The 26,338-nt window shown below is 33.9% G+C and overlaps 1 protein-coding gene across 7 annotated transcripts in view; it reads right to left on the reverse strand.

The window, feature by feature from the left end:
• Window positions 1-833: 833 nt before the first annotated feature.
• The window catches only part of LOC117205475, a 202,616-nt gene continuing 177,111 nt past the window's right edge, over window positions 834-26,338 (reverse strand). For 5 of the 7 annotated variants that reach the window (XM_033443899.1, XM_033443897.1, XM_033443900.1 and 2 more), the window contains 4 exons: window positions 11,139-11,362; window positions 7,828-8,983; window positions 6,243-6,716; window positions 3,964-4,566 (listed from right to left, as the gene is read on the reverse strand). In XM_033443899.1, coding sequence (XP_033299790.1) covers window positions 3,964-4,566; window positions 6,243-6,716; window positions 7,828-8,983; window positions 11,139-11,362 — 2,457 coding nt within the window. Of the gene's footprint in view, window positions 4,567-6,242; window positions 6,717-7,827; window positions 8,984-11,138; window positions 11,363-26,338 lie in introns of all 7 variants that reach the window. The other 2 variants (XM_033443898.1, XM_033443902.1) reach the window with 1 other exon arrangement.

Consider the following 26,338-nt stretch of genomic DNA (forward strand, 5'->3'; position numbering starts at 1 on the left):
TGATATTAAACAGTTGTAATTAAACAATTTGCCGTTATTCTGCCAAATTGTACTTGTTTGCGATTTGTGATAATAAACTAGGGCTCAATACTCGACTAATCCGATAATCTCGTGTCCTTAGACACACCCCATTACAGTTTTTCTCTGTGGCATCATTGGGACGAAAAGTCATTCTTTCTTGCGATCTCATCGACGAAGAGAGTAACGCCTTACGATCTGTGAGTATTACACGTTTGAGTCAGATTGTGTGAGCAAGTATATCTATCATCCCATTGACCGTGGATTCGTTATCGAACCTAAGACCAACGTCACTAGTATCGCAAGTGCCCAATCACCGTGGTTGATTGTCGAATCGGTAGTATCCATACTCGTAGTACCAGGCCGTACCTTCGTTATAACACAGCGATGGCCAATTCCAGTGAAGATCTATCAAACGCCCACAATCCTATTCCTGACACTTCTCCGACATATATATGGTCGTTATATAAAATATACATTTTTCAGATAATTTTTATAATATGTGTACAAGATTTAAGAAACTTTAACTTGTTTTCTAAATTATTCTCTATTCTTTCATCGAGTTGATAATAAAGAGACCAGAAATTGAAACAATTAATAAAATGATTTTCAAACCATTAAAGATTTGCATAATATTTGAAACATACAGCATTTTAGAAAATGTTTAACAATGTTTAATGTTACACTATACTTGAAACATTCTTTATAAAAAACTCGGTTTATCTCAAAACACGAAAATATATTTGAAATTTTATCTGTTTACTGTTCATCGACATAAATAAATGTTACTACAGGGTCACATGAAAAACACAATGTTTGAAAACATTTGTTTACTTTATTGTATACTCTTTTCATTCGCGTAGTAGGTACATATCAGCATCTAAAATGCTTTTCACCGTAATAGTTCGCCATAACCTCTTCTTGTTTTACGCATTCTTCGTTTTCCTCTTTCACTCGCATTTGCTCTCTTCCTTCACTTGTGTTCTCCCACTCTTTCTCTCACACTTTCTCTCTCTATCACACACACTAAATATAATCCTCTCTTCTTCTTTCTCTTCTACATATGTGTCTCGTCATTCGCGCTTTCCCTCGCATTCATAGATAAATAAATTATAGGCTAATATTTACAAGTTCTTCTTAATAGATTTCCTCTCCTTACTTAATTTAATAGTCATTTCTCACTTAACAGATTTATTTATCTTGTAAAGACTCTAGAAATATTGAGCTTGGTCTGGTCAGTATACATCATATAATTCCCATTAACTTTTGTCGCTTGTTTCTTTTAATTAAATTATGTGTATCTATGTATGTCTGTGTGTACGTGTATATGTGCATACGTGTCGTTAACATTTTTTTTTCTTCGTTCGTTACGTTTTAGTATTGAATATTTAATTTTCTCCCTTTTTTCCGACCATGGTATATCGTTTCTCATTAAATGATGAAAATGATCGCATAAATGGGCAGAGGCATGAGGGAAAACGGGAAGCAAAAGTTCAATTTTCCTGGGGTGGCGGTAGGGGGGGGGTAGTTGATGAAAAATTACGCAAACCGTCTATTTATAGAAAATTTATAGATTTCTTAATTAGCGTCTTGAGATATGAAATTAAAATTGTCCACTTATAAATATGTGTATATGTATATATATATATATATATATGTATGTTTATCTGTGTACGCGTATTTGTATGCATTATGTATGCATATAGATATATCTCTTTCGTAATAACAGATCCGTAATTTATTTTAGTGTTTCTTATTTAACAAGTATCTCGTGAAACGATATAGAGGTACGTATTGCTCTGTAACAAAAGAAAATGAAGCATTCACAGTGTTTCACAGACAATCGGTAACAAGTTTGTATTATAGTTCGTAATAGCTAAGGCAGATAATGGAAAGAGTATCGCGTGAATTCGTCTTCGATCAACTTCTTCTGCACGATGTTTTGCCATGGAATGAAAAAGAAACCAACGCGATATTGTTTGTAATTGAGTATCGTCCGTCCGGTGTACACATTACACATTTAAATAGGTGCTTAACGTTTTATAGCTCTATATATCTCAAGTATAATATCCTCTCAGGCACCTGTGATTATTTACAATGCAACTACTATATCACATAAGTAAAATTTCAACTCTATGCGAGCTATTAACAGTAAACATTTAATGAAATTTCGTAATTTTTAATTGAATAAAAATATTATTCTTTAACACGGAGATCAAGAATCTTCTTTAAAACTGAGAAAAGAAAAATATCGTTATGAAAATGGAAAATGAAATTTCTTGTACTTTAAAGGAAAATCGCGTATCATTAGTTAAGTACACTGTTAATTTAACTTTAACAATTAAAGGTTTTAGTCGCGTTATTTTAAAAGACACGATTTATTTCTACGAATTTCTTGCAGTTAAGAGGATATCTATACTTAATCACTTATTATGCCTATTAGATGATAAACTAAGTTAATCAATTGAGTCGAAATTGTAATCTATTTATAATTTGCGCGTGGACAAGAGAAATTCTGTCGAAATTAGGTTGTCACGATTATCAGAAAAGCGAAGAGAGGCTGAATTGTCCATAAACTTGAAAATATTAACATTCAACTCTTAAAAATTAATCAATGTAATTGCACTTCACATGCTGCTTCAAGATATCCTTTAAATCCATCAGCACGTCTTTTCGTAGGAACGAAATTTCACTCTGTTTTATCACTTTCTCTTTTCTTCCGAAGTATGTAGGTATATTAATTGCTGGAAGTTTAAAAATGATATAAATTTAAAAATGATTCGAAAAATGAACTGAATTCGTGGGTAATAATAAGATAATTAGGCGAAGTTAATGTAAATTAATCGTAATTTGTACCATACACGCGATATTTCATGAAGTTATATGGTACAGAAAGCCGCGAGATCGTTTTGGAACTTTTAGCTTCACAGAACTGATTTTCGGGCACTTTGTAACCCTCTGGCATCCAGCTCTTTAAAGAGAAACGTTAATTCCAAATTGGTGGAAAATTTTTACAGACACTTGTAATATCACCTCTAATCGAGCGATATTTTACGACTTAATCAACGTTTAACGTAATACATCGTGAATATAATTTCGTTAACACACGTGTGTAGTGCCTAGCTACTCGTAAATATATGTATTTTCGTATTGATCGTAACGTAACACGTAAAATTCGTCTCGTAATCCTTAAGTCAAGTCTTCGTAGTAGATATGAATATCTATATATAATTTCAAACCGCTATAAACTTTAATTTTCGAATAAAAGATCTCGTATAGTTAGTCGCTAGAGACAGGAAAAAGTATATCCGAATTCCATTTTATTTCTCTCGAAACCATACCAATTCCCTTTATTCAACCAAAATGATTGACGTAAAATTTGATTATCTAACCGAAGCCGTTGTTCGATATCGCCAAATAAAATGGAAGGTCCCTCGAAGGATAAGAGGATCACGATCTTCGATCAATGACCAAACAAAAGCAAACGAGTAGTGGTAGAAAGTTTGTGAGAAATAAACCTAGAGAACAATCCTCCGAACTAGCGTATCTGCATGTGTACGTGTGTGGTATGTATGGATAGATGTGCACAGAGAGGGAATGCGACTAGAACGCAATTTACGCGTGTATTCACGGCGTGCGGAGGCTTTAGAAACACGTGTATACGTTCCGCTCACGAAGGTCGTATATATTGGCCCACGAATCTCCACGTGACAAAAGTCCAGGATCATAGGAAAGGAACGATCAATCCCCTAGATTCTTACACATCGGGTTTTACATCATGGTCTCCCTACAACTGGTCATTCTATCGAAATCTAACTGTAAATAAGGGCAATCGTTCTCGCAGAGGGCCGCGCTGCCTGTAGCAGTTGCTGGGCCGTTACACCAACCCCTGGGGTGTAAAGTGCTGGTGAGATAACACAATACATCTAGGATCTCGTTAATGCGCTAGGAGCCCGGATTCGCGTCCTCGCTGCTTCTCCGCCTGGCCTCTAGTTCCTGGGCTAGCATAGCCGCCTCCCAATTATTATGTCCCTCTCCACGCACTTCACCTTCCTCGTCGTCATCGCCGTCGTTCTCGCTGCCGCCTCTTCCGGATCTATCGTCGAATTCGTCCTCGGATCTGCTGCTTTCGCTGTTGGACTCTAGATCGATCGCCACCTCGTCCTTCCACAGAGACTGTGGCACGATCGAGTTAGGGAGTTCTTGAAGCTCTAATGTTTCTTCCTCGGAGTGTTCTTCCCAGGATCTTCGGTTATGAGAACTAGACTCTATACATGGCGAGCAATGCTTGTAGTGCGACTGAGTGGTGAGGACCGTGTCCACTGAACCGTCTCTCATGAACGGGTGGTCCTCACGATCGTCGTCCAAGTCTTCCTCGAACGAGGCGTCGTGCTCCGTGCTGTCTCCCAAAGACTCGTCCCTGTTTCTTGAATCTCTTTGTTCCAGTTCTAGTATTCTTGCTTGAAGTTGAGATATTATCTCGTCTCGCTTGCGGATCTCTAATTCCAACGAAGCAATCTGCCGTTCGAACTTCCTCTGTATGTCCTCCTGAAATTTTATTCGTATGCGTACATTAGTTACGAGTAATATAGTTAGTACGCTGGTGTCGAGTTTTGAGTTTGCCGAAGGCTAACTGTGTCACGGTATAATTTTCTGTTTAGCTGCAATTTAGTTTACTCTAAGTAGTAGATGAAATTACTTTAAATAAGTAACGCAATCTTTATTTTTTTTTTTTTAAAGAATAAGATGTTTTGAAGTATCACTTGTTCGGTATTGATGCTATTTTCTTTGAAATAACTTTTCGAAAAATCCAAAAATATTTTTAATATCGTAATGATAGGTCGACAGGCCAGACTGTATATCACAAAGTTCAATAGTTTACTATGTATCTATACTTTGACTCCCCTGTTTCTATAGATTGTTTAAAATACTATTGCAATTATTTATTTAATTTATGAATAATTTAATCCATTCATATTACAATTTTTCTACCCCAGACATTTTTGATATGCTATCAAAGTAGAATTTCTTTTATACTTATAATACTTTTCTCTTTATTTCTAACATTAGTATATTTCATGTACAACATTTTTCAATAAAAAATTTCACTTGCTTTTGTGTAAAATTGATAGTTTCACATCATTTATAGCATTGATGTAAATATCACGAAACATATTAATATCTGCGAACGGGGAAATTAACAGCACATAGATGTCGTTGGTTAAGCGGAGTACGCTAACAAGTAATATATTAGTGATTTGTAAACAGGGAGTAGCATGCAAATAGAACGAGGTTATAAGCCGTTGCGATGCAAACTTCTTGCAAACTGGCTCAGTGCGCGAGAACTTTACGTTGAACAGCTCCGAAGTCGACAACTTCGAAGCCAATATCTTCAAGGGAAATTACAGGAAACCAAGGAATCTTGTAGAACCTCCTCTAGGAAATGTAATTCTTCCAAACGTGTTTCTTGATATCCTTATTAAGTTCTTGAACATTTTATAAATGGCTTTCGCAAGTTTACCTATTGATTTTTCAGATGAAAGGACACATTCTTGATTCTACGAAAACTTAAAAGTGTCAAACTTTCATTCGTTTAACTCTTACGAATGAAGAAAACATTCAGTTTTTCTGAAATATCTAGTAAGCGATTATTATAAATATCGAAGAAACTGTCTAAATACTATGTAAATCTTGATAGTAAATAAAGAAAAGACGCAGTAAAGAGTTACTGTGCATGTCCATTCACAGTAACTTTTCTTTCTATCTCTTATATGTATTTTTTACTTTATGAAAGATGCTACAAAAGCATATTATTATTTCTGATTAATTACCGTTAGAATTATCTACTTTTCGAATTAATTACGTTCGATTTAATTACAGTCAATCGTATCAGATAACGTAAGGATTGATAGAATATTTTTCTAATTTTTCTCAAATACGTTCAATTTTCCCCCTCAATTTTAATTTTTCTCGCCGATTAAATCTCAATATGTTTGAAAATCCGCCGAATAAAATATCACAGTTGCTTTCATTTCATTTGACAAATAACACCATTCGAAAATATTTTGTTTCATCATTCCCTATCTCTAGAGAAGAATTCGACAAAATTTGAATATTTAACTCTGCGTAAATAGTTCGCCATACGTGTCGAAGTTTAATCCAAACTACCTTCAACGAGCTGTTCTACGCGACGAGAGAAAAAGTATAAAAAAATAGCGACTTACCAGACGAGCCTTAACAACTTCTTTGATGCCAGTGACTATCTCCCCCAGGTATTCCTCTTCTCGTGGCCGAGATACCATTTGCAGGATACCTCCGCTGCCCAAAGGACGGAAATTGAGTTTATTGGGCGGTGGCAGTGAGGCCTGCTCTTGGGAGTCGGACAACTGCGACCCAAGCGGATAATTTGCCGGGGTCTGCTCGGACGGTGGGCTCTGCAGCGTGTATTTGTTAAATGTCACGCTTTTCGAGAGTTTCGAATGCCGTGCCGCGTAACCTTCTATCGTCGGTGCTCTCATTAATTTCCTTAATTCGGCGGTAGCCGCTTCGCGATCCGGCGTGCTCGTTGCCGAGGTCTCGGAGCTTCCGGTTCTGCTGCCGGCCGACAACTTCTTTAGTATGCTCTTCAAGTTCCGCCTTTCCAACGTCTCGTTCTCCGGTGAAAGTTGATCCGTGGGTGACATCGATGACATTCGATTCTGGAAAATGTGATGCATTGAAAGAACTTGAATTGTCACTGATTAAAATCAGACGTTGATATTGTTCATGATTGATAATAGTGATTTCGTCGATAATGTAAAATATTAAATATTAAGATATCGATTTAATGTGAAAATTACTGACGAGATCAGTTGATTTATTATTAGGTACACGTTCCTTCTTTTAATCCGTCGATCGAGGTTCTTCGTAACGATAGAAAAGTACGTATGTTCTTCTGATCGATCGCGATGCGTCAACTCCGAGATAGATAATTCTACTCTATCTTAACGGAATTATAAAGATGTAAACTGAAATTGACAGTAGATCGGCACAAACAAAAGACATTTTTCATGAAAGTTAAATTAAAAGGATTCTAGTTTGAAGAATTTTGATTCGATTTGTGCCATTATTAACTCTTCGCAGGTCGTGGTTGATCTAACAGATATACATGTAAAATCTAATTCTAAATATTTTCAAATTTATTCTTTATCTTTAAATTAGTAATTATGTAGTTTATATATACTGTAAATCTATATCTAAATATATATCTATATCTATACTAAATATCTATATATTATATTCTGTATTAATTTTAGTCCGATTAAAGACTTTTCACATATCTGTAGTTTTTTCGCAAAAATAAGCTGCACTGCAGCATAGAATTTCAGTTATTGTATCTCTTAGATACACCGCGACCTCCGCAGAGTTAAGTAGTTCCATTTGAATAGGACGAAGCGAGTAAATCACTTGCGTATAATACAGAAACTAAATGACAGAACTTCTATGCGCACGGTTTGATATATTGTCGAAGTTTCCGATACCTGACAACTGATATAAGCTATTAAGCAGTTAAATATCGTTCGAGTATAATACAGCGGGATCTAAATTTCTAGCAATTGGATTCGTAACTTAATGTTGACCGATGTTGCATCTCGGTATATGCTCGAACGATAAAGATTTCTTTCATTTTACCGTGTACGTCCTCATACACGTCACTCGTCTCTACACATACAACTATAAATCAATTACTTTGATATCTCGACGTTACTTTCCATTTATCAACGTACAAAATATTTGCCAAAACTCTCTCAAAAACTTCAATCTACGTACCTGATTCAATTTCGCTAATTTCCTGGTATACTCGATCGCGCAAGCCTCCGAGTGGCTTCTCGTCAAGTTTCCATCGAACTCAAGCTCAGCGTTTTCTCCGCAGTCTAAACTGGAGCTCCTAACTGCTTTCTCGAGTTCCGCCAACTTCTGTCTCTCGTTAAGTATCTTCAGCTTCTTGACAAACGGTAGACCGCAGTACTCCGGTGAAAGATCGTCTACGGACGCGTACATCTTAGTCTGCTGTCTTAGGTGCATTAAAGTCTGTCTTAGCCTCTTAGTCGGCGGACTCCTCTGCGGCGAATTTTCTTTGTTCGTTAACGAGGCGTCCTTCAGCATGGCCCATGGTTTCTTCGCGTTCGAACCATTCGCATTCTCTTCGTTCGAAGTAGTCGGCGATTTGACGATCGGTTCTATGGCACTTTGGACCGATGGCTGCTTCTGTACCGGTTTACGAGGCAGCTTGGGCGATTGTTCTTGCGATTCCTCGGGTATAGCGTTTTTTGGAAGCAAGGGCTCTTTAGTGGGTGCCTCTTTGTCAGCCTCTTTGGCCTCTTGCTCGTTCTTTGCCTTCAAGAGTAGTATTCTCTGAAGAAACGGCAAATTCGGGTTCATAGGGTTCTGCGCGTCCAACGGTGGTTGTTGTTGTTCAGGCGCGTGCACGTGCGTTTCCATTAGATTTCGACGTTCTTCGCGTTCTTCTTTTTCTTTTAATAATCTTAATCTGGCAAGCAGAGGTAAACCGGCGCCTAAAGGCGACACAGGTGGTTCTTGGACGCTCGACGCGGACGCATCTTGAGTATCGTCGATCTTCTGCTGCCTTTTCAGCGTTGACACCTTTGGTGTCAATGGCTGCAGCTCCAAGCTTTCCTCGGGTTTTGTATTTCGTTTGCTCTTTAGCGCATACTTTAGACCCTTTACGTCGCACTTCAGCTTGCTAACGATTCTTTTGCTCGTGCTGTTGTCCGAGGAGTCGTGACCAGGCGACGTTGGTTGCTTAGATGCTCTGACGACCTTCTGCGCCTCCATCAAACGTTTCCTACCGAGACTCTGCAGGATTTCTTGAGCGTCTGGATAGTCTTTCATCGCCGCTAATACGTCCTCGCGGGAGAGGCTGAATAGCTCTGAGTAACCTACCGAACGAACGTCGGCTGTGCGTCTGTAATTGAGAGTTTATTCGTTGGATAGATAGAAACTTGATTTTTTAAATTCGAAGCTTTTATGGTTTGAAATATGAAATGTGTTATATCTTAAACTGACGTAGAACTTCCATTTGAAGGATAAGGGAGGAAAATAAGTATAAGTACATCGCAAAAGAACTTTATCGAGAAAATATATGTCGGAGTCAGGTTGGAATTTTGGGGCGTTCGATGAACCTTTACTTACTTTACCGTCGCGGAAGTAGTTAATGTTTACCGGCACAAATGTTTTTCCCAACATTCCGGACGGGAAATCCCGATGTTCTTTTATCTCCGACATATATATGTCCCAATACCCCAATACCCTAGTCCAGACTTTTACTATAGCTACACTTACGTAATAAAAATAAGAAATAGTTCTAATGTTCCAATCTGGCTTTATGACGATGGGTTCGGGCTCGAAGTGACATAGCGGGTCACTAGACGTAGCCACGGTCACGGGAGGAACGTGTACCGGACAGAGGTATGGAATGATTATATGACTCTCCTTAAAAACAAAGATTGATCCGAGATATAAGGAAGGATCCGAGGAATATATAAGGTAGTTTCATTTGGATTACGAGTTAGTTAGTTAGTTAGTTAGTCATTGGACGAATTGCTGATTGAGTTATCGAGAAAATTACCCGAATCGTTATTACGTTGATATTTGTCATCCCGTGGACCGTGGATTCGTTATCGAACCTGAATTCGTTGTCATCTCGACCACCCTATCGCCGCTATTATTCATAGCCTCTTGTAATGTCCACATTTGTACCGATAAACATTAGCTACATTCGCGACGGTGAAGTAAGTAAAGGTTCATCGAACGCCCCAAAATGCCAACCTGACTCCGACATATATATCGTTGGTTTTCTGGCAATAATTATGAAAAAATTAACTCTGAAAGTGAACTTTTTCTTGAAAGTAACAATGAATATTATAACGAGTTTCGTGTACGCATCAATTATTTCGAAGTAGCTGCAGTGACTCTGTTCCAGTTTAAATTCATTACATTATCAGTTTTGTAATTGAGTTAAGTTAACTCGAAGACTTCGGGACAAAGTTTAGGAAAGTTCAATCTCTTGCTCATACATCTGCTGCGAATAAAGAGAATTAGTTGTAAATTGATAATATTCGACGACGGAGCGACTTTTCGTAGATTGCAAAGTGTCACCTTCAAAATAATTTTAGAATTCGTTTCCTCTAAAACAGACACTTATAGTGGATTCATTTACGAAACACCGCTAGTATTTTTAACGAAAAATATTTGTATCGATGGTTCCTTTAACTATTAAACTTTAATTTGTCATAAGAAGATTCAATCGTGCGATAGGTGCATTTTTAACAATCGTCGGAATTAAATTATTCAGTTTTGTGGAAAATACCGAAGCGCGAAACGAAATTTCAGACAACTATGTTTCAGAGATACTGAACGATGTAACAAGAAAGTAGGACAAGTTATATATGTGTCAGGATTGGAAGGAAAATAAAACGCGTGCAAAGCTGAAAGGAGGTTTTTATCGATTGCAGTTTTCGACTATTGCCGCATTCCCATCAGCTTCACATGCTTCTCGTATAAATTTTTCCCAGTTTAGATTCATGTATCAAATAAAGGATTGCGCAACTTAACTTACGACTCACATGCGATACATTTATGGGACTCGCAACACGATTATTCATTAGAAGATAAAATAGCAGGCTGAAAGTATAAAACTTTCTTAAAACTTTTCTCATTTGTCAAGAGATATTCACGTATACTGTTATAAAGCGCACGGGTGCTTTAAATTCCGTTTGGCACTTTATTCGATTAAATTATTGAATTAAATGAAATTAGCGTGCTGACAATGACGATACGGTATCGATGAAATTAATTTCCTTCAATTTTCAAGTTGATTAAAATAATAATGTTACATAACGTTGTTGGCGATCTAATTAAATAATGTTTAATACCACAATATGTTATTGATACATACATTTATTGTATTATAATTTGCATAACTTTATGCTAATTGGACGAAAGTAGGCTTAACGTTATACGTATGAAGAATAATATTTTGCGAAGTAGTTCGGAGTTAGAATACGCGGAACTCAGAACAAAAATTAGAAATAGGACAGCATTTACTTTTAATCACTTACTTGTTTAATCCGTCTAGATTAAGAATTCCAATTTCTCCAAAGAAATCTCCGGCTTTCATGGTTGTTAAAACTCTGCCCGTTTCGCTAATCACTTCTAGAATTCCGTCGGCTATTATGAACATTTCTCTAGCTACCTCTCCCTTTCGACATATCGAATCACCAGGCGTAAATATATAGGCTTTCATCTTCAGCACTAGATCGTGTAAAAATTCGGGTTGACACTCCTATAAACAAAGACAAAATAATTTCGTATGAATCTGTGAATCGTTTCATTCAAACGTTTAGTATTATAAATAAGGTAAGCGATTAGTAAATAACCAGAAGCGAACAGTGAATTTGAACATTCTAATTAATAACATCGTGATTAACAATTAACGTTAGTCATTTTAGCGATACTGTGATAGATATACGATGGGTTATGCGAAAATTAAATAAATATATTCTGGCGGATAAAAGAAAGTTCAAAATCGGTATAATTTTAGTCAGAATTGTACTAAAAGTTTTTTGCCATATTGATAATAGTCATTTATTCTGTGGTATATGTATATTATATTTATTCATTGTTCTTATTAAATATAAATCCATGTTATAGGATTATAGTATCTTTATATGCTTCTTATTTTATGATTATCACAATTTTCTGTGACTGTAGTAACTCTTGTTGCTTCAAGGTGTTGCATCAAAATGTGTTTTATATATTTCAATCCACAATTCATATTATTTTTATTCTTCTTCATATATCGATTGGAAAATCGCTTTGTCACGTTTTACAATCCAAAAGATATTATTAGGGAGGGATAATTATAAACTTTCTTTTGCCCGCCACTGTAGATGTACATTACTATGTATTTTGCATTTATTTATTATTATCGTTTGTTCAAGATTTCGGTAGATGGACCAGAGGTACAAAGCGCTTACAATTTCCTGTGCCAAACGATTCTTTTTTGTATAGTCGATGTACAATAGACTTCGTTAAAATACGATCAACGAAATCACGGGTGGGTAACATGTGTATAGACGATCACGTAAATATACGGTATACATACTGGCCACGATATGGTAATGAAAAAACATTAAAGGTTTGATGTCGCCGCCTTCATTGAAGCAAATGGTAGCGGCAATTAAAAGTCACATAAATGTGCCAATTACAGACGATCGTAATGATGGGTTGTAAAAGATTGTTTTCCTCTGTCTGCGGACGGTTTACTTGCGAATTGCGTGCCGGTGAGCATTATGGCTGCACTAGGATTTTCATTACACAGATGTAGCGCGTTTTATCGTAGGATCGTGGGCAGTAAAAGAATGAATTTATCTTGATTTCTGGGAAATGATATCCTTGAATCAATTACTGTCCCTTTGTCTTTGTTAAATGATACAACATGCTAATTAAAGATCTTTTCCTCCTACGCAAATTTAAAACTTGAAACGTTCTGCGATAAAAAATTTTTGTACAAAATTATCTTTGCAATTCCGCTATTTTTTTTTTTTTTTGTTGGTAATCCATTTTCAAAGAAGAAATAGAGTGAGATATAACATTTCAATTTCTAAGTTTTTGATTGTTCGTTTCTTAAATATTTGTACAAAATTTTCTTTGAATCTTCGTGTTCTTCTCTCGTATTTCATTTTCAAAATTAACAGTTTCAACAAAAAAGAAAAAAGAAGAAAGAGAAAGGAAAACAATGTGGAATTTAAAACTTTGGCATATTTTAAAATGAAAGTAAACATAATTTTATATCTCACGCGTAAAGAATTATTAATTTTTGTCATGAACATAGCTCATTGGAAATATTATCGAGAGAGTTGTTTAATTTTCCTTCCGTTTTTTAAATTATATTTGCCGTTACTTTTTACATTGAATTTCTAAGAAATTCGATATAAACTACCTTTCCCTTTTATATAACTTGGAATAGTGTGAATTATACGAATGGTTAAACGTTCGTTGATTATCTATTTACTGGAAGAGGAGTAAGGGAACCATCCATTTTATTTTCAGGGCCAGATGATAGAATATCTTCACGCATATTAGCTGGTATGATCGCATACGCAAAGTGACTGAAATTAGCATCCCTCTTATCGATTCCTTGAGGACGACCTTGCGGTTTCTGTTCTCACACAGGATATTGAGACGAGGGGTTCTCAGTGAATATTAACGGATGCTTGTCACCGCTATACGTATACAATGGTGCATTCATGCATAGTACATGCTCATTAAACATAAATAAATATCAGAAGAACAAGTCCGTGACGTAATTCATTCAGATATATCAGCCTATTTTCTTCATTCTTCTTCATTCTGAATTTTCTTTGGAAATTTCATTTATTCTATATCGAAATATTATATTATTCCACGTGTAGAAAAATAAACGCCGTATTTTGATATTATCTGAATTTTTAAACTTAACAAATTTTTATGGTACGATTCATCAATAACTTAAACGTTCTTTTGTGGTAAAACTCTTTGTAATCGGGATTTTGTCTGGGAAAGAAAACGATAGCAAATGTATGACGATAATAATACAAAGAACAATTTCTACATTATCAATTCTATCGTAACGAAGTTGCTTGGATACAAAGAGTCGAGACATTTCGAATAATATGTTATTCCTAAACCTTGGTATGCTTCGATATTCTTCAATTTAGAGAAGGAAAACGTCTCTTAATATACTTCTCTTTAAATATCTCTATTAAAATATAAATATATTCTTTTTCAAATATCTTCATTGAATATTATTCATCCAATACTTCTTTCATTATCGTTCAAATGTCAAAGGACACAATGCGCACGGGTTATTTCAGCGTAAAGATTTCCTCTCATAATTTTTAGCCGCCTCAACGAGCAACGTCGAGAACAAATCTTAAAAGGAATTTTGAACCGACTTCTTTTGGTATCCTTTCTTTCCTTTTTCTTTCCTTTTTTTCTTCGGATCTGTTCCAGATGGCGCGGAATCGCCTTCAGATAATAGACATTCTTCGAATATTATTTTGACGATCGCGTTTTCTTTCCTCTTCCCTTAAGGTCTCAAATCTTCTCGTTGAAGCTCTTTTCGTGACATTTCATGGTTTCCACATTGCGCTCAGACAGGCAAATCTGCACTCGTGACAAACGGACGCAGCAGGTTTGCAGCGGATGTACTCGAACGTCGGAGGAAATCGTCCTCGGTGTTAGCCTTATGGTGCCAGACGTCTCCACTGTCAGCTTGTTTGTTGAATCTGGGACGATCCGTGACGTTCTCGTTGTGCATTCGCGAAGTATGTCACACGTTTTGAATGAAATCGTTCAATTGTTACCCAAGGAACTTGATAGAAGTTTCCAAGAATTTTAAGAATATTGAATAAAAAATTAACAAAATAAACGTTTCGAAAATTTCGATTATTTCATATTTCGTGTTATACTTTTCATGCTAACTTGTTGTTTACTACATAGTTACATTTTGGCAAAGCGGATTATGTGACTTGAGTGGCAATGCTTGATTATTCTCTACAAAATTGTTTGAGGAAGTTTGGAGGAATCCGAATCAAAAATTGGAAGAAATTAAATACAAATTTTGGAGATAATATCTTCTGAAAGGTTTATATTCTTCTCTGCTTGAATTTTGGCGAAGTGTATTACGTTTCTCGAGTGATGACAATAGTCGATTCTTGTCTAAATAATCGTTTTAAGATGTTTGAAGGAGTTTTAAGGGGATCGAACAAAAATTGCGAAGCCAATGGATATATTGGTATAATAATACTCTATTTTATATATTTGCCAGCTGCACTTCGACGAAGTTTCCACTTTGATATATACTACGTATCGCGAATGTTTAAAGATTTGATTGTTGTTTAGAGCATCGTTCGAAGAAGTCCGAATATTTTAAAGCAACAGAACTGAGTGAAGAGTTTGAACATGATATTCCATTGTATTATTCTATATCGTTTGATAGTTATATGTTAAGGGATTAACATAGGAAAATAAATAATTTTTAAATAATTTTAAATAAATAACAATAGTGGTAGTTCCTTGTTAAGGAATTAATACAGTAAAATGTTCCTTTAATAGTTCCTTTAATAATTTAATATTCTTGCGTGTCTGAATACGATATCAGGCTATCCTGCTTTCCTTTGAAGTTGCTCGTGTCTTTTTTAATATTACAAAATAAGAAACGGCATACGTAAAGAAAGTGTGAATTTTAGGAAAGCTAAGGGAAATCCTAGCGTACACGCAAAGAGACTTAGGAACAGGATAAGAAATATGCATTATAAAGTTAAAGTGTATGATTTCGTGTGCTGGAGTGGTTTTTGTAAATTAACATAATACGTATGCGTTGTAGCAGCAATAAAATATAAATGTATATTATGTAAAAAGGAATTGCTATGCAGAGGGTTGCCGTAAAAGGGATTGCTACGTAGAATCACTGTACTCATATTTTTTCATAACGAAAGAAACTTTGTTGTAAAATTGAATTACAAAGTAAAACATACGTCAACTTTCAAATTGTTATTATTATAGTTCCATGCGACTATGATAGTTTTCGTCAGTTCAAAATGTCGCATCAGAATGCATTTTAGATATTTTTACTTTGTCGCGTTTTATAATTCAAAAGATACTATTGGCAAGAGCAGTCCCATAAAACACTCTCAACCACATTCGATAAACATTTTCATTTGACTTTGTAGCACGATATATGTGGTTGTTTAAAAATTAGCAATACAGAAAATCTAGAATTTTTGTTCATTTTCTTGTAGAACATATTTAATATCGAATTCATGTAGTTTATTAAGTGTCTGCAATTGAAAGTTTGTCCTCGAAAATATCTATCTTACGTAGGTGTCATAAACATTTCTACGAATTCTATTCAGGTTTGCGTTTTGTGGTCTAGCGAATACACAGAGAAACACGAAATTCTCGAAATCTCGAAATTACCTGGAAATCTCAAACGCAAATTATTCGCGCGGAAAACCGCTTTCCCACATTTTAATGTGACATCTTTGTATTTCGCTGAAATTTTGTACAGTATGCAATTTAAAGGCTCGAAACATACTACAAACCGCGAATAGATATCTTTAAATGGAAATAAAATGAACGTTTATTAAATTACGAATTATAATAAGTCGTTCACGAATATCGCAAAGGAGAACTGATTCACGGTATATGCAATTATAATGAGTTAATACTGTAATAGTGATTTATAAATCTATATAAACGTATAATGAAAATTGTGATCACTTTCGAGAGATATATTTAATTTTTACCTTATAGTATCAATATTAATCAATAAGAACTAACAAAACTAGATTCGACCTCGTTTTTCCACGAGCGTCGCCGTTATTATTAGTTTCGATAAAATTAAGTTTATATCCACAAAGGCTATAATTTTAGTTCGCTATTTTAGCGTGAAATCATATCTTGTATCTTTTGTGCTCTAAGATTAGTTTGAGTTTGACGTGGCTTATTTTGAGCTTTGCCTCAGCTACTTAAGTAAAATGAGTTTTGCAGGGGGGATGAATTTAGAGATAATATGTACGTAAATCCACTGCGGTACGCTATATTCGCATCCATAAAAGTTTAACCGATGCACCCCTATATGAATGATTTATAGATTCATTTTATGGATGATAATAATGGCACTAGATCTTTTGATGGACTTTTACGATGTAGGGAAAATTTAAAGATAAATATATTTTTCAATTTTAAACTGTCTGGTCGATTTTTAAGTTGAAATACATTAAGTACAGTTAAATATAAATATGAACCATAATATTTCAAAACTATAAGTACTCATTCTATAATCAATTAATATCTCTTGGGAGAAAAGTCTGGTAACAAGAAATATCAATTATATCCTAAATACAATCAAAGGTGATAATTCAAATGCTATTTTTTGATTGAATACAAAGTCCTAAAAATCAAAATTCTCTTTGCGTTTAAAAAATCGTCATTGGTGGTAATCAACGATTGAATAAGTGGACACGATATTTATACGAAGACATCTATGAAGATGTGTATTCGGCAAGTAAATCGATAGTGGACTTAGAAAGAGATAAAAGTTACGCATATGCCTTAATTGTATAAAATTATTTGTCGTTGAATATTTATACACATTGACGTATCGAAAATAAATATTAATATAAAAAATTTGCAATGTGCGATTCTCTGAAGGATATTGAATTTTTTAAACTCTTTTTTAAAATACATATGTATAACGTATAAAAGTTCAGGTAGTCATTTATATCTCCACCGTAAAAAAAATCCAAGGTTCCGTTTCATCGAATAATACGAAATTTCTGATCGATAACGTTCGCATTTCACTTTCACCGTTACCAATAAATGTTTCTTTTCTACAAATCCGTCTATTTATTTTCGATCAACTTTATGGAACGAAAGTAAGCTGCTTCCCTTAAAGCGAATAGTTTCCACTGTTGCAGTAGCGACATCATAAATCCTTCTCTTTTTTCTTTTCACTCGTAAATCATGACCCTGAGGAAGAAACGTTCGATCACATTAAGCGAAGTAACGCGTTTCACGAACATCCAGCAAACTTGATTTACTTTTCTCGGCTGGTATCACGATCATTGCCATTTTTTTCTACTGACATTTATTCTTTTTTTCTTCATTTATTAACATGACCTATAATCAATTAGCATCGTGGGTCGTTACCCTCACTTTTCCTAACGGAAGATGCGAACAGCGAATCCACGTTGTTAATTAAAAAGGGCACACACACATCGAGCTTTCCTTCGTAATGAGACGAGAACATCTAGAGGAGAAATAGACAAAACCATCGAACAGTGAACATCTCTCCGATCAGTGTAAACCTGTGCTGTGAAATAAAGACAATAGTTGTGTTACGACTCAGCTATTTTATTTCATCAACCAGGTTTACGTGACAAGTGCGACGTGTTTTCAAAATTTTTACCGAAAGTTTCACTTGTTGAGCGTTTCTCTGAAGGCCTTTTGCGCTTTTTTTGCTTCCTTTCAAATCATTCTATTGCATGTACGCGCGTAAATTGGAATTTGAGGACATTTTAAGACAAGTAAAGTTTGTTATTCTTTTCTCAGCTATGTTATTCCCGAGCGACGTTTTATTCGGGTAAGAATTTTCAATTTTTGTTGTGTAACGTTACCTTATTATTTTCTGAAGAAATCGTTCGAATCTGGCTATAACGTGTATAATGTCTTTGATCTTTCGCAAAGAATAACTTTAATTAAATAACCGTAATTTACAGAGATTCATATTATAATTATATAGAGCGTAATATTGATAATTAGACAAAAGCCGATATTTTCCGCGCACGTAGCAAGCTCATTGCTATTCACTCGATATAGTTAGCCAACATTTTGTATCGAGTTTATGCATGACTAGAGCGAACAAAACGCCTTCCCAGTATGCACCTGGAATATTAATACTTGAATAATAATCGTCATAAATTAATATTAATGAACTTATTATACTATAATAGGTATCTATCACATAATCTCACATTTTGTGTTCTTTGAATCAGATTTTTAACGAACTTGGAGACTTTCAAATTCCAAAGTTATTTTTTTAAATATTGCCCTCTCCTACTAAATTCTGCGATGCAAGTACTGACAGTTTAAATTAATTTCATTCTTCACTGCAATCTTATTTTGCGAAGAAATATTTGCTTCTGACAATGAGTAACATGTTGATAGCATTCTTTCTGTACCTTTAACATTGTATCATATTTAGTATAGTATAGTGTTCTTTCATATGAAATATTCCATTCAATTCAATTCAATATGAAATATGGAAAAAATTGTTAATTCAAGAAGAAACAATTTTTTCTCATTGAATTATCCGAATTATCTTGATTATTGAAAATAAGTGTTTTTATAAATATTTTTAGTAATTATAGATTATTCTTCATAACAAAAATTAAAAACTTGACGCAGCGAATGTTATAGATAAACCGATTTTAATCAACGAACGTCACTTCCATTGCCCACGACCATACGCATTATCTCTCAAAATATTAAAAACGCAAATAGATTTCACACAACCATAAGTAGAGTATCGTTTATTTACACATATATTGTACCAATTAATTGCAGTTATTGTCACATATCGTTATTGTTGTAGAATTTGCAGTATACCGTTTGAAAAAATACCACACCATTGAGTAGTTGATCGTAGCGCAGAAAGTATAGTGTCGCATTTAAGAAAATGATATTTCATATATGACGAACAATGTACCATTTAAAATCATAGAAGTTCTAACAAATAATGTATTTGCTTCTAATAATGATTTCTTAATTCTAATACGAGATTTCTAATTAATAAACACGAATGACACGTTTTCTATTTTACAATGTATTCGATTTTCAATGAACATTTTCATAACAAAATATAAACACCAAATTTGTCTTCTTTTCCGATATTAAATTCAGTCTTTAAACAATTCTCAAAATTCCACTCCACCGACAATAATGTTTCATTATTTCTATTTAAATTCAGATTTTCTACTCCATCGATATCTCCATAATCTCTTTTTAAATTTTCTTTGCTTTCTTCCACTTTCTCTGTACAGCGACAAAAGTGAGAAACCTCGATGGAATGATGATGATGTTGAATGCGTGGAGTTTATCGCCACATTGGGAGTATCGCGAGCAAAGATTCATGGTTCACGAATCGTATCTTTTTCCTTTCTTCCATATATCCCTCTAACCAGACCTCTTTTCGCTTAAATTGTTGGTAGGTGTGAGAAACAGATCGTGTTTCTGGAAATTAGGCTGTAGATCCTATTTCACGTAGGTGAGATACTCGCTGGTATTCAGCATCCAAATGTACTCGTTGCACTGCGTTTCGCAGTGTGAAGAAATACGAGCCTATATTTCTAACGGACTGAGATAGTGAAGACGAACTACAATACAACGCGTCGTTTCCTACAAATTTATGTAATAGAATTTAAGATATTTCAAATAGATACGTTTTTATTGACAGAGACATTTTTACGTGAGGAAAATTCATCTAATTATTAAATAATAATTATTATATTATTTTTGTGAGTGTTTGTCTATTATTATTACTCGATTTCTAATTACAGGCTATCATTATTTAATTATTGAACTTATTATTATTTATTTATTGGTTTTCGTCACATCTCCTGGTAAGGTATATGTATGTAGATTGTTAATTTTTGCCTGTTGGCTACAGAATAACCTTGACTTACATAGCTTTCTCATTTACACTCTTGTACAACCTCAAGATACACTAGGCCCTGGTAACCGTGTAGTAACTACAACTACATGTATTCTATATACATTTACATATATACATTTTTGAATAGTATTTACATGCTTAATTTCGTACAGTTACCAAAGTAATTAGTGCTGCTAATTAGTAAGTAATTATTTAGCCAATTAGTGCAATTTTATACTTCTATACTTCTATAGATGGTGTAAAAGATGTGGTGTCTCCTTTAGGAAATTTTTTAATTCTACTTTGTAAATTTCGTCGTAAATTTTTACGTCGTATACTATTAGTTGGAAGCGATTGTACATCGTAAGATATTTTTCTTTGTATCTTTGAATTTGGTATAATAACAAAGTAGGTATTCGACGGCGTTGCTGGTTCTGCAATATTCACAGAATCCAGGATACTGTTTTCTGATAAGATGCGAATGCGTTGGAGTAAGTTATCCTGAGTCTGGTTATCTGCATTTGTTCTTTTCTTGTCAAAGTCATGGGCTTACTTCACAGAAAGAGGAATTGGGAGAAAAATTTTGTTGTTGAATAGGAAGCAGATCCTTTCCAGTAGTAGTATATTTTTAGTATATACATCGTCTTCTAATATTAATAACAATAATGTTAGTATATATCCATTCGATCATAATTTGCGACGATTTCAATTTTCATTGAATAAATATATTGAGTATTTGGTTGCATTAAATAATTGGCTTCCTCGTGGTATCTAGTTTCAGCAACATTAAAGCAGACTTTTGTTAGTCCGGGTTTTCCATAAATCGGACGTATCTCTTTTGAAATTCTAATTTCTTCCTCGGTATGTAAAGACTATGGAAGCATTGCTTTCATTTTCTTCATGCTGTTTGAAATATTCTCGTGTGTTTTGTTTGCTGTGAAAATACTATATCTACTGTAATTAACTGTATTTAATTCCTAATTCAAGGTTTTAAGAAATATAATTAATTGTTATTAATATCGAAATGTTACATACATATATATACACATATTTACATAAATTTTAATCTTCAATCATTTACATATACCAAAGGAGCACGATAAAGAATATTTTTATTTACTAATGTTTGCTTTACAAAATTGTTTATGTAGCAGATATTATTTATAAAATGGTTTAACGTCTAAAATCTTGAATATTTTCTTTCCTTTTTATGATTTCAGATTCCTTCACGTTGCATTTTCTCGCGCGGTATGTCGAAGTTTCTGAATCTACATGCATCTCGTAACTTATTCTTCTCCATCTTCTTCTTTTGCCTTCCTATATTCGTAGTTTCGAAGCAAGGTCTGTTCACGACTGAGAAATTTTTCTGTCATATCCACAAGTTTTATCCTCTTAGCAACACTGGTTTTATGGAACGAATAAAATTCTTTAGACGGTATACGATATCTAGCAATTTGTTATAAAACTTATTGTAATATAGCAATACTTCTAATATTATGATAATCTGTAAAAAATATGGAATAAGGAAGCATCAGTAAGTAGCCTTGAGTTTTTAAAAAGTTTTTGAGAGCTTAGAATATTACAATTAAAGTGTGTAAAACAGGACAACGTCGAATTTGAAGAGTATGTCCATCGAAGTACATTAATTATTATTTTTCTGTCAGTAAACTATACTTGTTTTAAAAACACGATTCTTTTTCTTCCATCACTATTGTTTATTTTAGTTAATCAAGAGAAAAAAGTAAAAGAGACAATCTTCCTAATCTTCTTTCTGTTAACATTATTGTAATTGATATAGACCTGACAAAATTCTATTACTTTTATAATCTAACTTTTTTTTGAAATGGAAATAAAAAGTGTTATGCGTCTATTATTTCCTTATAAAACGAAAGAAATTTTTGGGACAACCTAATAGAATTACTTTAGATAGATTGAGAAAAGGAAAAAGGTCTGGAAGTTGTTAATAAATTATTAACTCCTTCATGGACAAATTAGTAATATGAATTATCAGTAAAAATTTGTAATTTATATAGCTACATATTTGACAGAAAATAAGATCATTTAGATACGTTTGGTTGTGTTCTATGCTCGGTACACGATATACATATTGAGATTGAGAAGGAAATCAAAGAGCAAATGTGTCTACGTCCGACGTTAATTGCATCACCGGCTGGCACGAGACGATTGAATTCGTGATCTGTCATTGCCCAAGGCTGAATAGATTTCACGTTAAATCAGTTTCGATGTGCGGCCAGTTTGTTGTAGAAGTTAGCTTAACAATCATACGTTCATTGATTTCCTAATCGATTTAACTCAGATCTACTCTGCTAATTATATTCTCAAATTAATGTAACTGTACACTTCGTTTATTTTCATCCACATTTATCGTAACGTGACGTAACACCGTTTCTGTCTGAATTTTATTTATTTAAATGGAAACTGATTTAGTTATTTTTCTATTTACTTTTGCCCGTCTATATATTGTCGCAATAACATATCAATATATTTTCGAAATGATATTTAGCAAATAATGGTGCGTACATTTATTTCTGCAAATAATATTAAACTAAGCCATGTTTCTTTAATTTCTAAAAATACCTCTATGTTGTGTTATTAATTCCTATTATATTATATATATATGATAAATTTTTATATCCAGCATCCTGTAGTAATTTAATAATCTCGATTACTCCATCTTCGATTATTTTGCATCATATATTGAAATGAAACATAACATCGAATAATCATAAATGAAATATCTTTTTGATATTGTTTGTATTTTCACTCATCATTTCGTTTTGAAAAGCTAAACTTTTGAAATGCGCGTATTTCTTGGACTGTTTTACTGCGTAATATGGCCAAAGTTAAATATAACGATTACTGTGCGATCTTTTCCATACTTAAGCAAATAGTTACTTTTGATTAAAGCTATACTATCGGGAAAGTAGAACATCTGATAAATTGCAACAGTAGAACCGACGGAAGCGCGCGAAGCGAAGACTTTACAAGATAAGAACTTCCGCTTAGATCTCGTTACATTTTTCCTTAAACTGCAAATACCTTTAACTACAAGGAAACGCATTATATTTACAAACCTCGCTTACACGTTTACTTAGCCCTGTGTACCATTGCGAGTGAAACCGAAGAGGCCGTATCTTCGGTTATATTATGGCCCATAAAAAACAATGCAAGCGCGAAATCTTGCGCCGCTGCGTAACCGAAGAAACTTTTATTACGATACTGACGAAGCGAAGTGCAAAATTGTTCTATAACCTGTTTCACAAAACAGCAATTACAAGCCCATTCGTATCTCAATTGTTCCGTGTTTTCTAACACTATTAAGGAGAACGAATTTCGTCTTAGCTGTGAACGTACGTTTTCTTTCATCGAGAGAATAAAGAAAACGTTTTAGATTCAGCGTGAACAATTGAAAGGTTGTAGGATATTAGCTCAAACCGATAATACAAATATTCTATATAATTTTGTTGAAATTAGATAGATAAATGTTTTATGCAGGATGAATCATGTGATACTCTCCGTTAGTCTGCGGATTTTTCTGCATTTATGAGAAATTTGTAGATACAAAAATGCACAGAATGCACGTGATATGTAGAAATATATGTATAAGTACAGTACTTTGTAACATACCTAATAGATAAAACATTTTTCTATCTAAGCTCCATTTTGTAAATTCTATTTAGAAAAATACGAATTTGCATAAGTATTCGCAGTTTACTCATTATCATAAAAATTATAATAATCGTCCTTCTTTAGAATATCGATCTAATCTCATCAAGGATATCAGGTAACACGGATAGTAAATCCCGTCATCAAATAACATCTTTCTTGTTAAACCTCATATCAAAGGAACCCTTATGATAACGCCCCTTTCAGTTAGTAATTATTTAATTCTGCAAAATGTGTAAACCTGTTATATCATTAAACTAGCTGTTATATTTAGACTAATATTACATTATAAAACTATTATATTATATATAACTATGTAACTAATATAACTATAATATTATATTATAAAATTATATTGGACTACTATTATATTATAGATAATATTATATTATAAAACTGTTATATTTAGACTAATATTTTCTTCGGACTTGAAATTGAGCTTCGAATATCTTCTTTAAATAAATAAAATATAATACGAAGAAAAATAAAAAATTTCGAAAAATAAAAGTTCGATGTTAAAGCGGCACTACGATCAATTGTTCTGCAATAAACAGCGCGCCGATGTTACTAGCAAATCATGCATTAGATTCATACGTAATCGACGTCTTACATTTCAATTTGTCGCAACACCTGGAACAAAGCCATTCGATTTGCCAGTATGTCTCGGATACGTCGATTTTTATCGTGGCATTCGCAGACCCGTAGATTAAAACTGTTCTATTTCTCTCTTCCTTCTCTTTTTTATGACGGAACGTCGTTTCTTCAGACAGTATAATCTTCCAATACTTCTTTCATGATTATTCGTATGTGATATATATCTTTGTCTACCTGTACCGCTTACACCGTGAAACTGCGTAGCAAAAAAAAAAAAAAAAGAAGAAAAACGGGTACGAGGAAAAAAAGGAAGCCAAAAAAAGAATAGAATTTCGACGGTAAAGTGGAATTTTTATTGTTTATTTGATGCGTTGTCGCGCTACAGTTCAGCTAACGCTACAGTTTGTGTTCGTATGGAAATCGTTCGCCGGAAATGTGGCTCGTATTTCCGGCCAGACAGATCATCCGTATGTACGTACTTTTGCATTTTTGCCATTCTAACACTAAAAAGAGGAGAGAAATATCACGTATAGAATGAACGACGTAGATATGAAAATGTAAAGTAATTAAAAATATATTAAATTCAGAGTAGAATAATAATTGCAGAATATAAATATTGTGAAAATATTTGGATTATTTAAAAACATTTATTTTAAAATTCTGTGAAGTTATGATATTAAAGAATCCGGAAGGAAGGTTACATCGTGGAACTTAAGTATTCAATGTACGATAATGTGTATTTTTAATTAATGCGATGATAAAAGATCTTATTGAAAGCTTTATAGAAAATGGAAAATTTGTTTTCTTTATTGTAGATTGTAATTGAAATCTTAAGCTGTGTTGCGTTTGTGTCCAGGAATCTCATTTATTACAAGCGTAGGCTGATTGCCAGAGGTTCAATCTTATTATGCTTGTTTGCTATACACGTTAACAATAGGTCAATTGATCTAATGTTTGATCATAATACACACAAACTGCCTCGTTTGTTCACCATGAAACATTCGCTATGTATTTGAAGAAATACATTTCAGGAATATGCATAAAATATTTCAGAAAATTTTGAAATTTTCCTATCGCTGATTTGGCCTCTTGAAAGATTTCAGCTGTACGTTAGTTTAATATAGTATACAGTTGCAATAAGTCTCAAAAGTTATCTTAAACAGTTAAACAGCAAAAATTTAACGAACGATTCCTTTTTAAAATAAAGCATTTCATAGAAGTTCAAATTCCTGTGAAATAGTCCTGTGAAATCAAATAGTTTATTTGCTAGTGACACTTTTGACACCCTAACCGCGGGGAACGTATCTTCCTGTACAAAATCAGCTATCATATTTTTTTGTACGAAATCTTGGACAGCTTTTTCATATTCTTCTATACAAAATTGCGAACGAAACTTATCTTACGTAGATTTATTAGAATTAACAGAATAAAGAAGTAGACATATTTATTAACAGAATAAGTAGACGCGATGTGCGGGCGTCGCGGCTCGAGGATTAACAGTAATCATAAAATGTGCTTAATGTTATGTAATGCTTAATGTTGATTAGAAGAGTCTCTTAGATAGCACTTAGTTGATCATCGCATCATCAACTATAAGCACTTATGAGGTTAACCTATTACCAGACCAGTTGCCCTGGAGTCGTGTGAGAAGTCATGCTTGAACATACCGAATTGAATCGGAATTGCTATTAAAGGTGATCGATAAGGTCTTCGATTGCGCGTATTTCAACATCGATTTCAACTGAATCGAAATGGCACTTCACGCGGATAACTGCGTTA

Source organism: Bombus bifarius, unplaced genomic scaffold (genome assembly GCF_011952205.1).
Source record: "Bombus bifarius isolate JDL3187 unplaced genomic scaffold, Bbif_JDL3187 scf7180000007991, whole genome shotgun sequence".
NCBI lineage: Eukaryota > Metazoa > Arthropoda > Insecta > Hymenoptera > Apidae > Bombus > Bombus bifarius.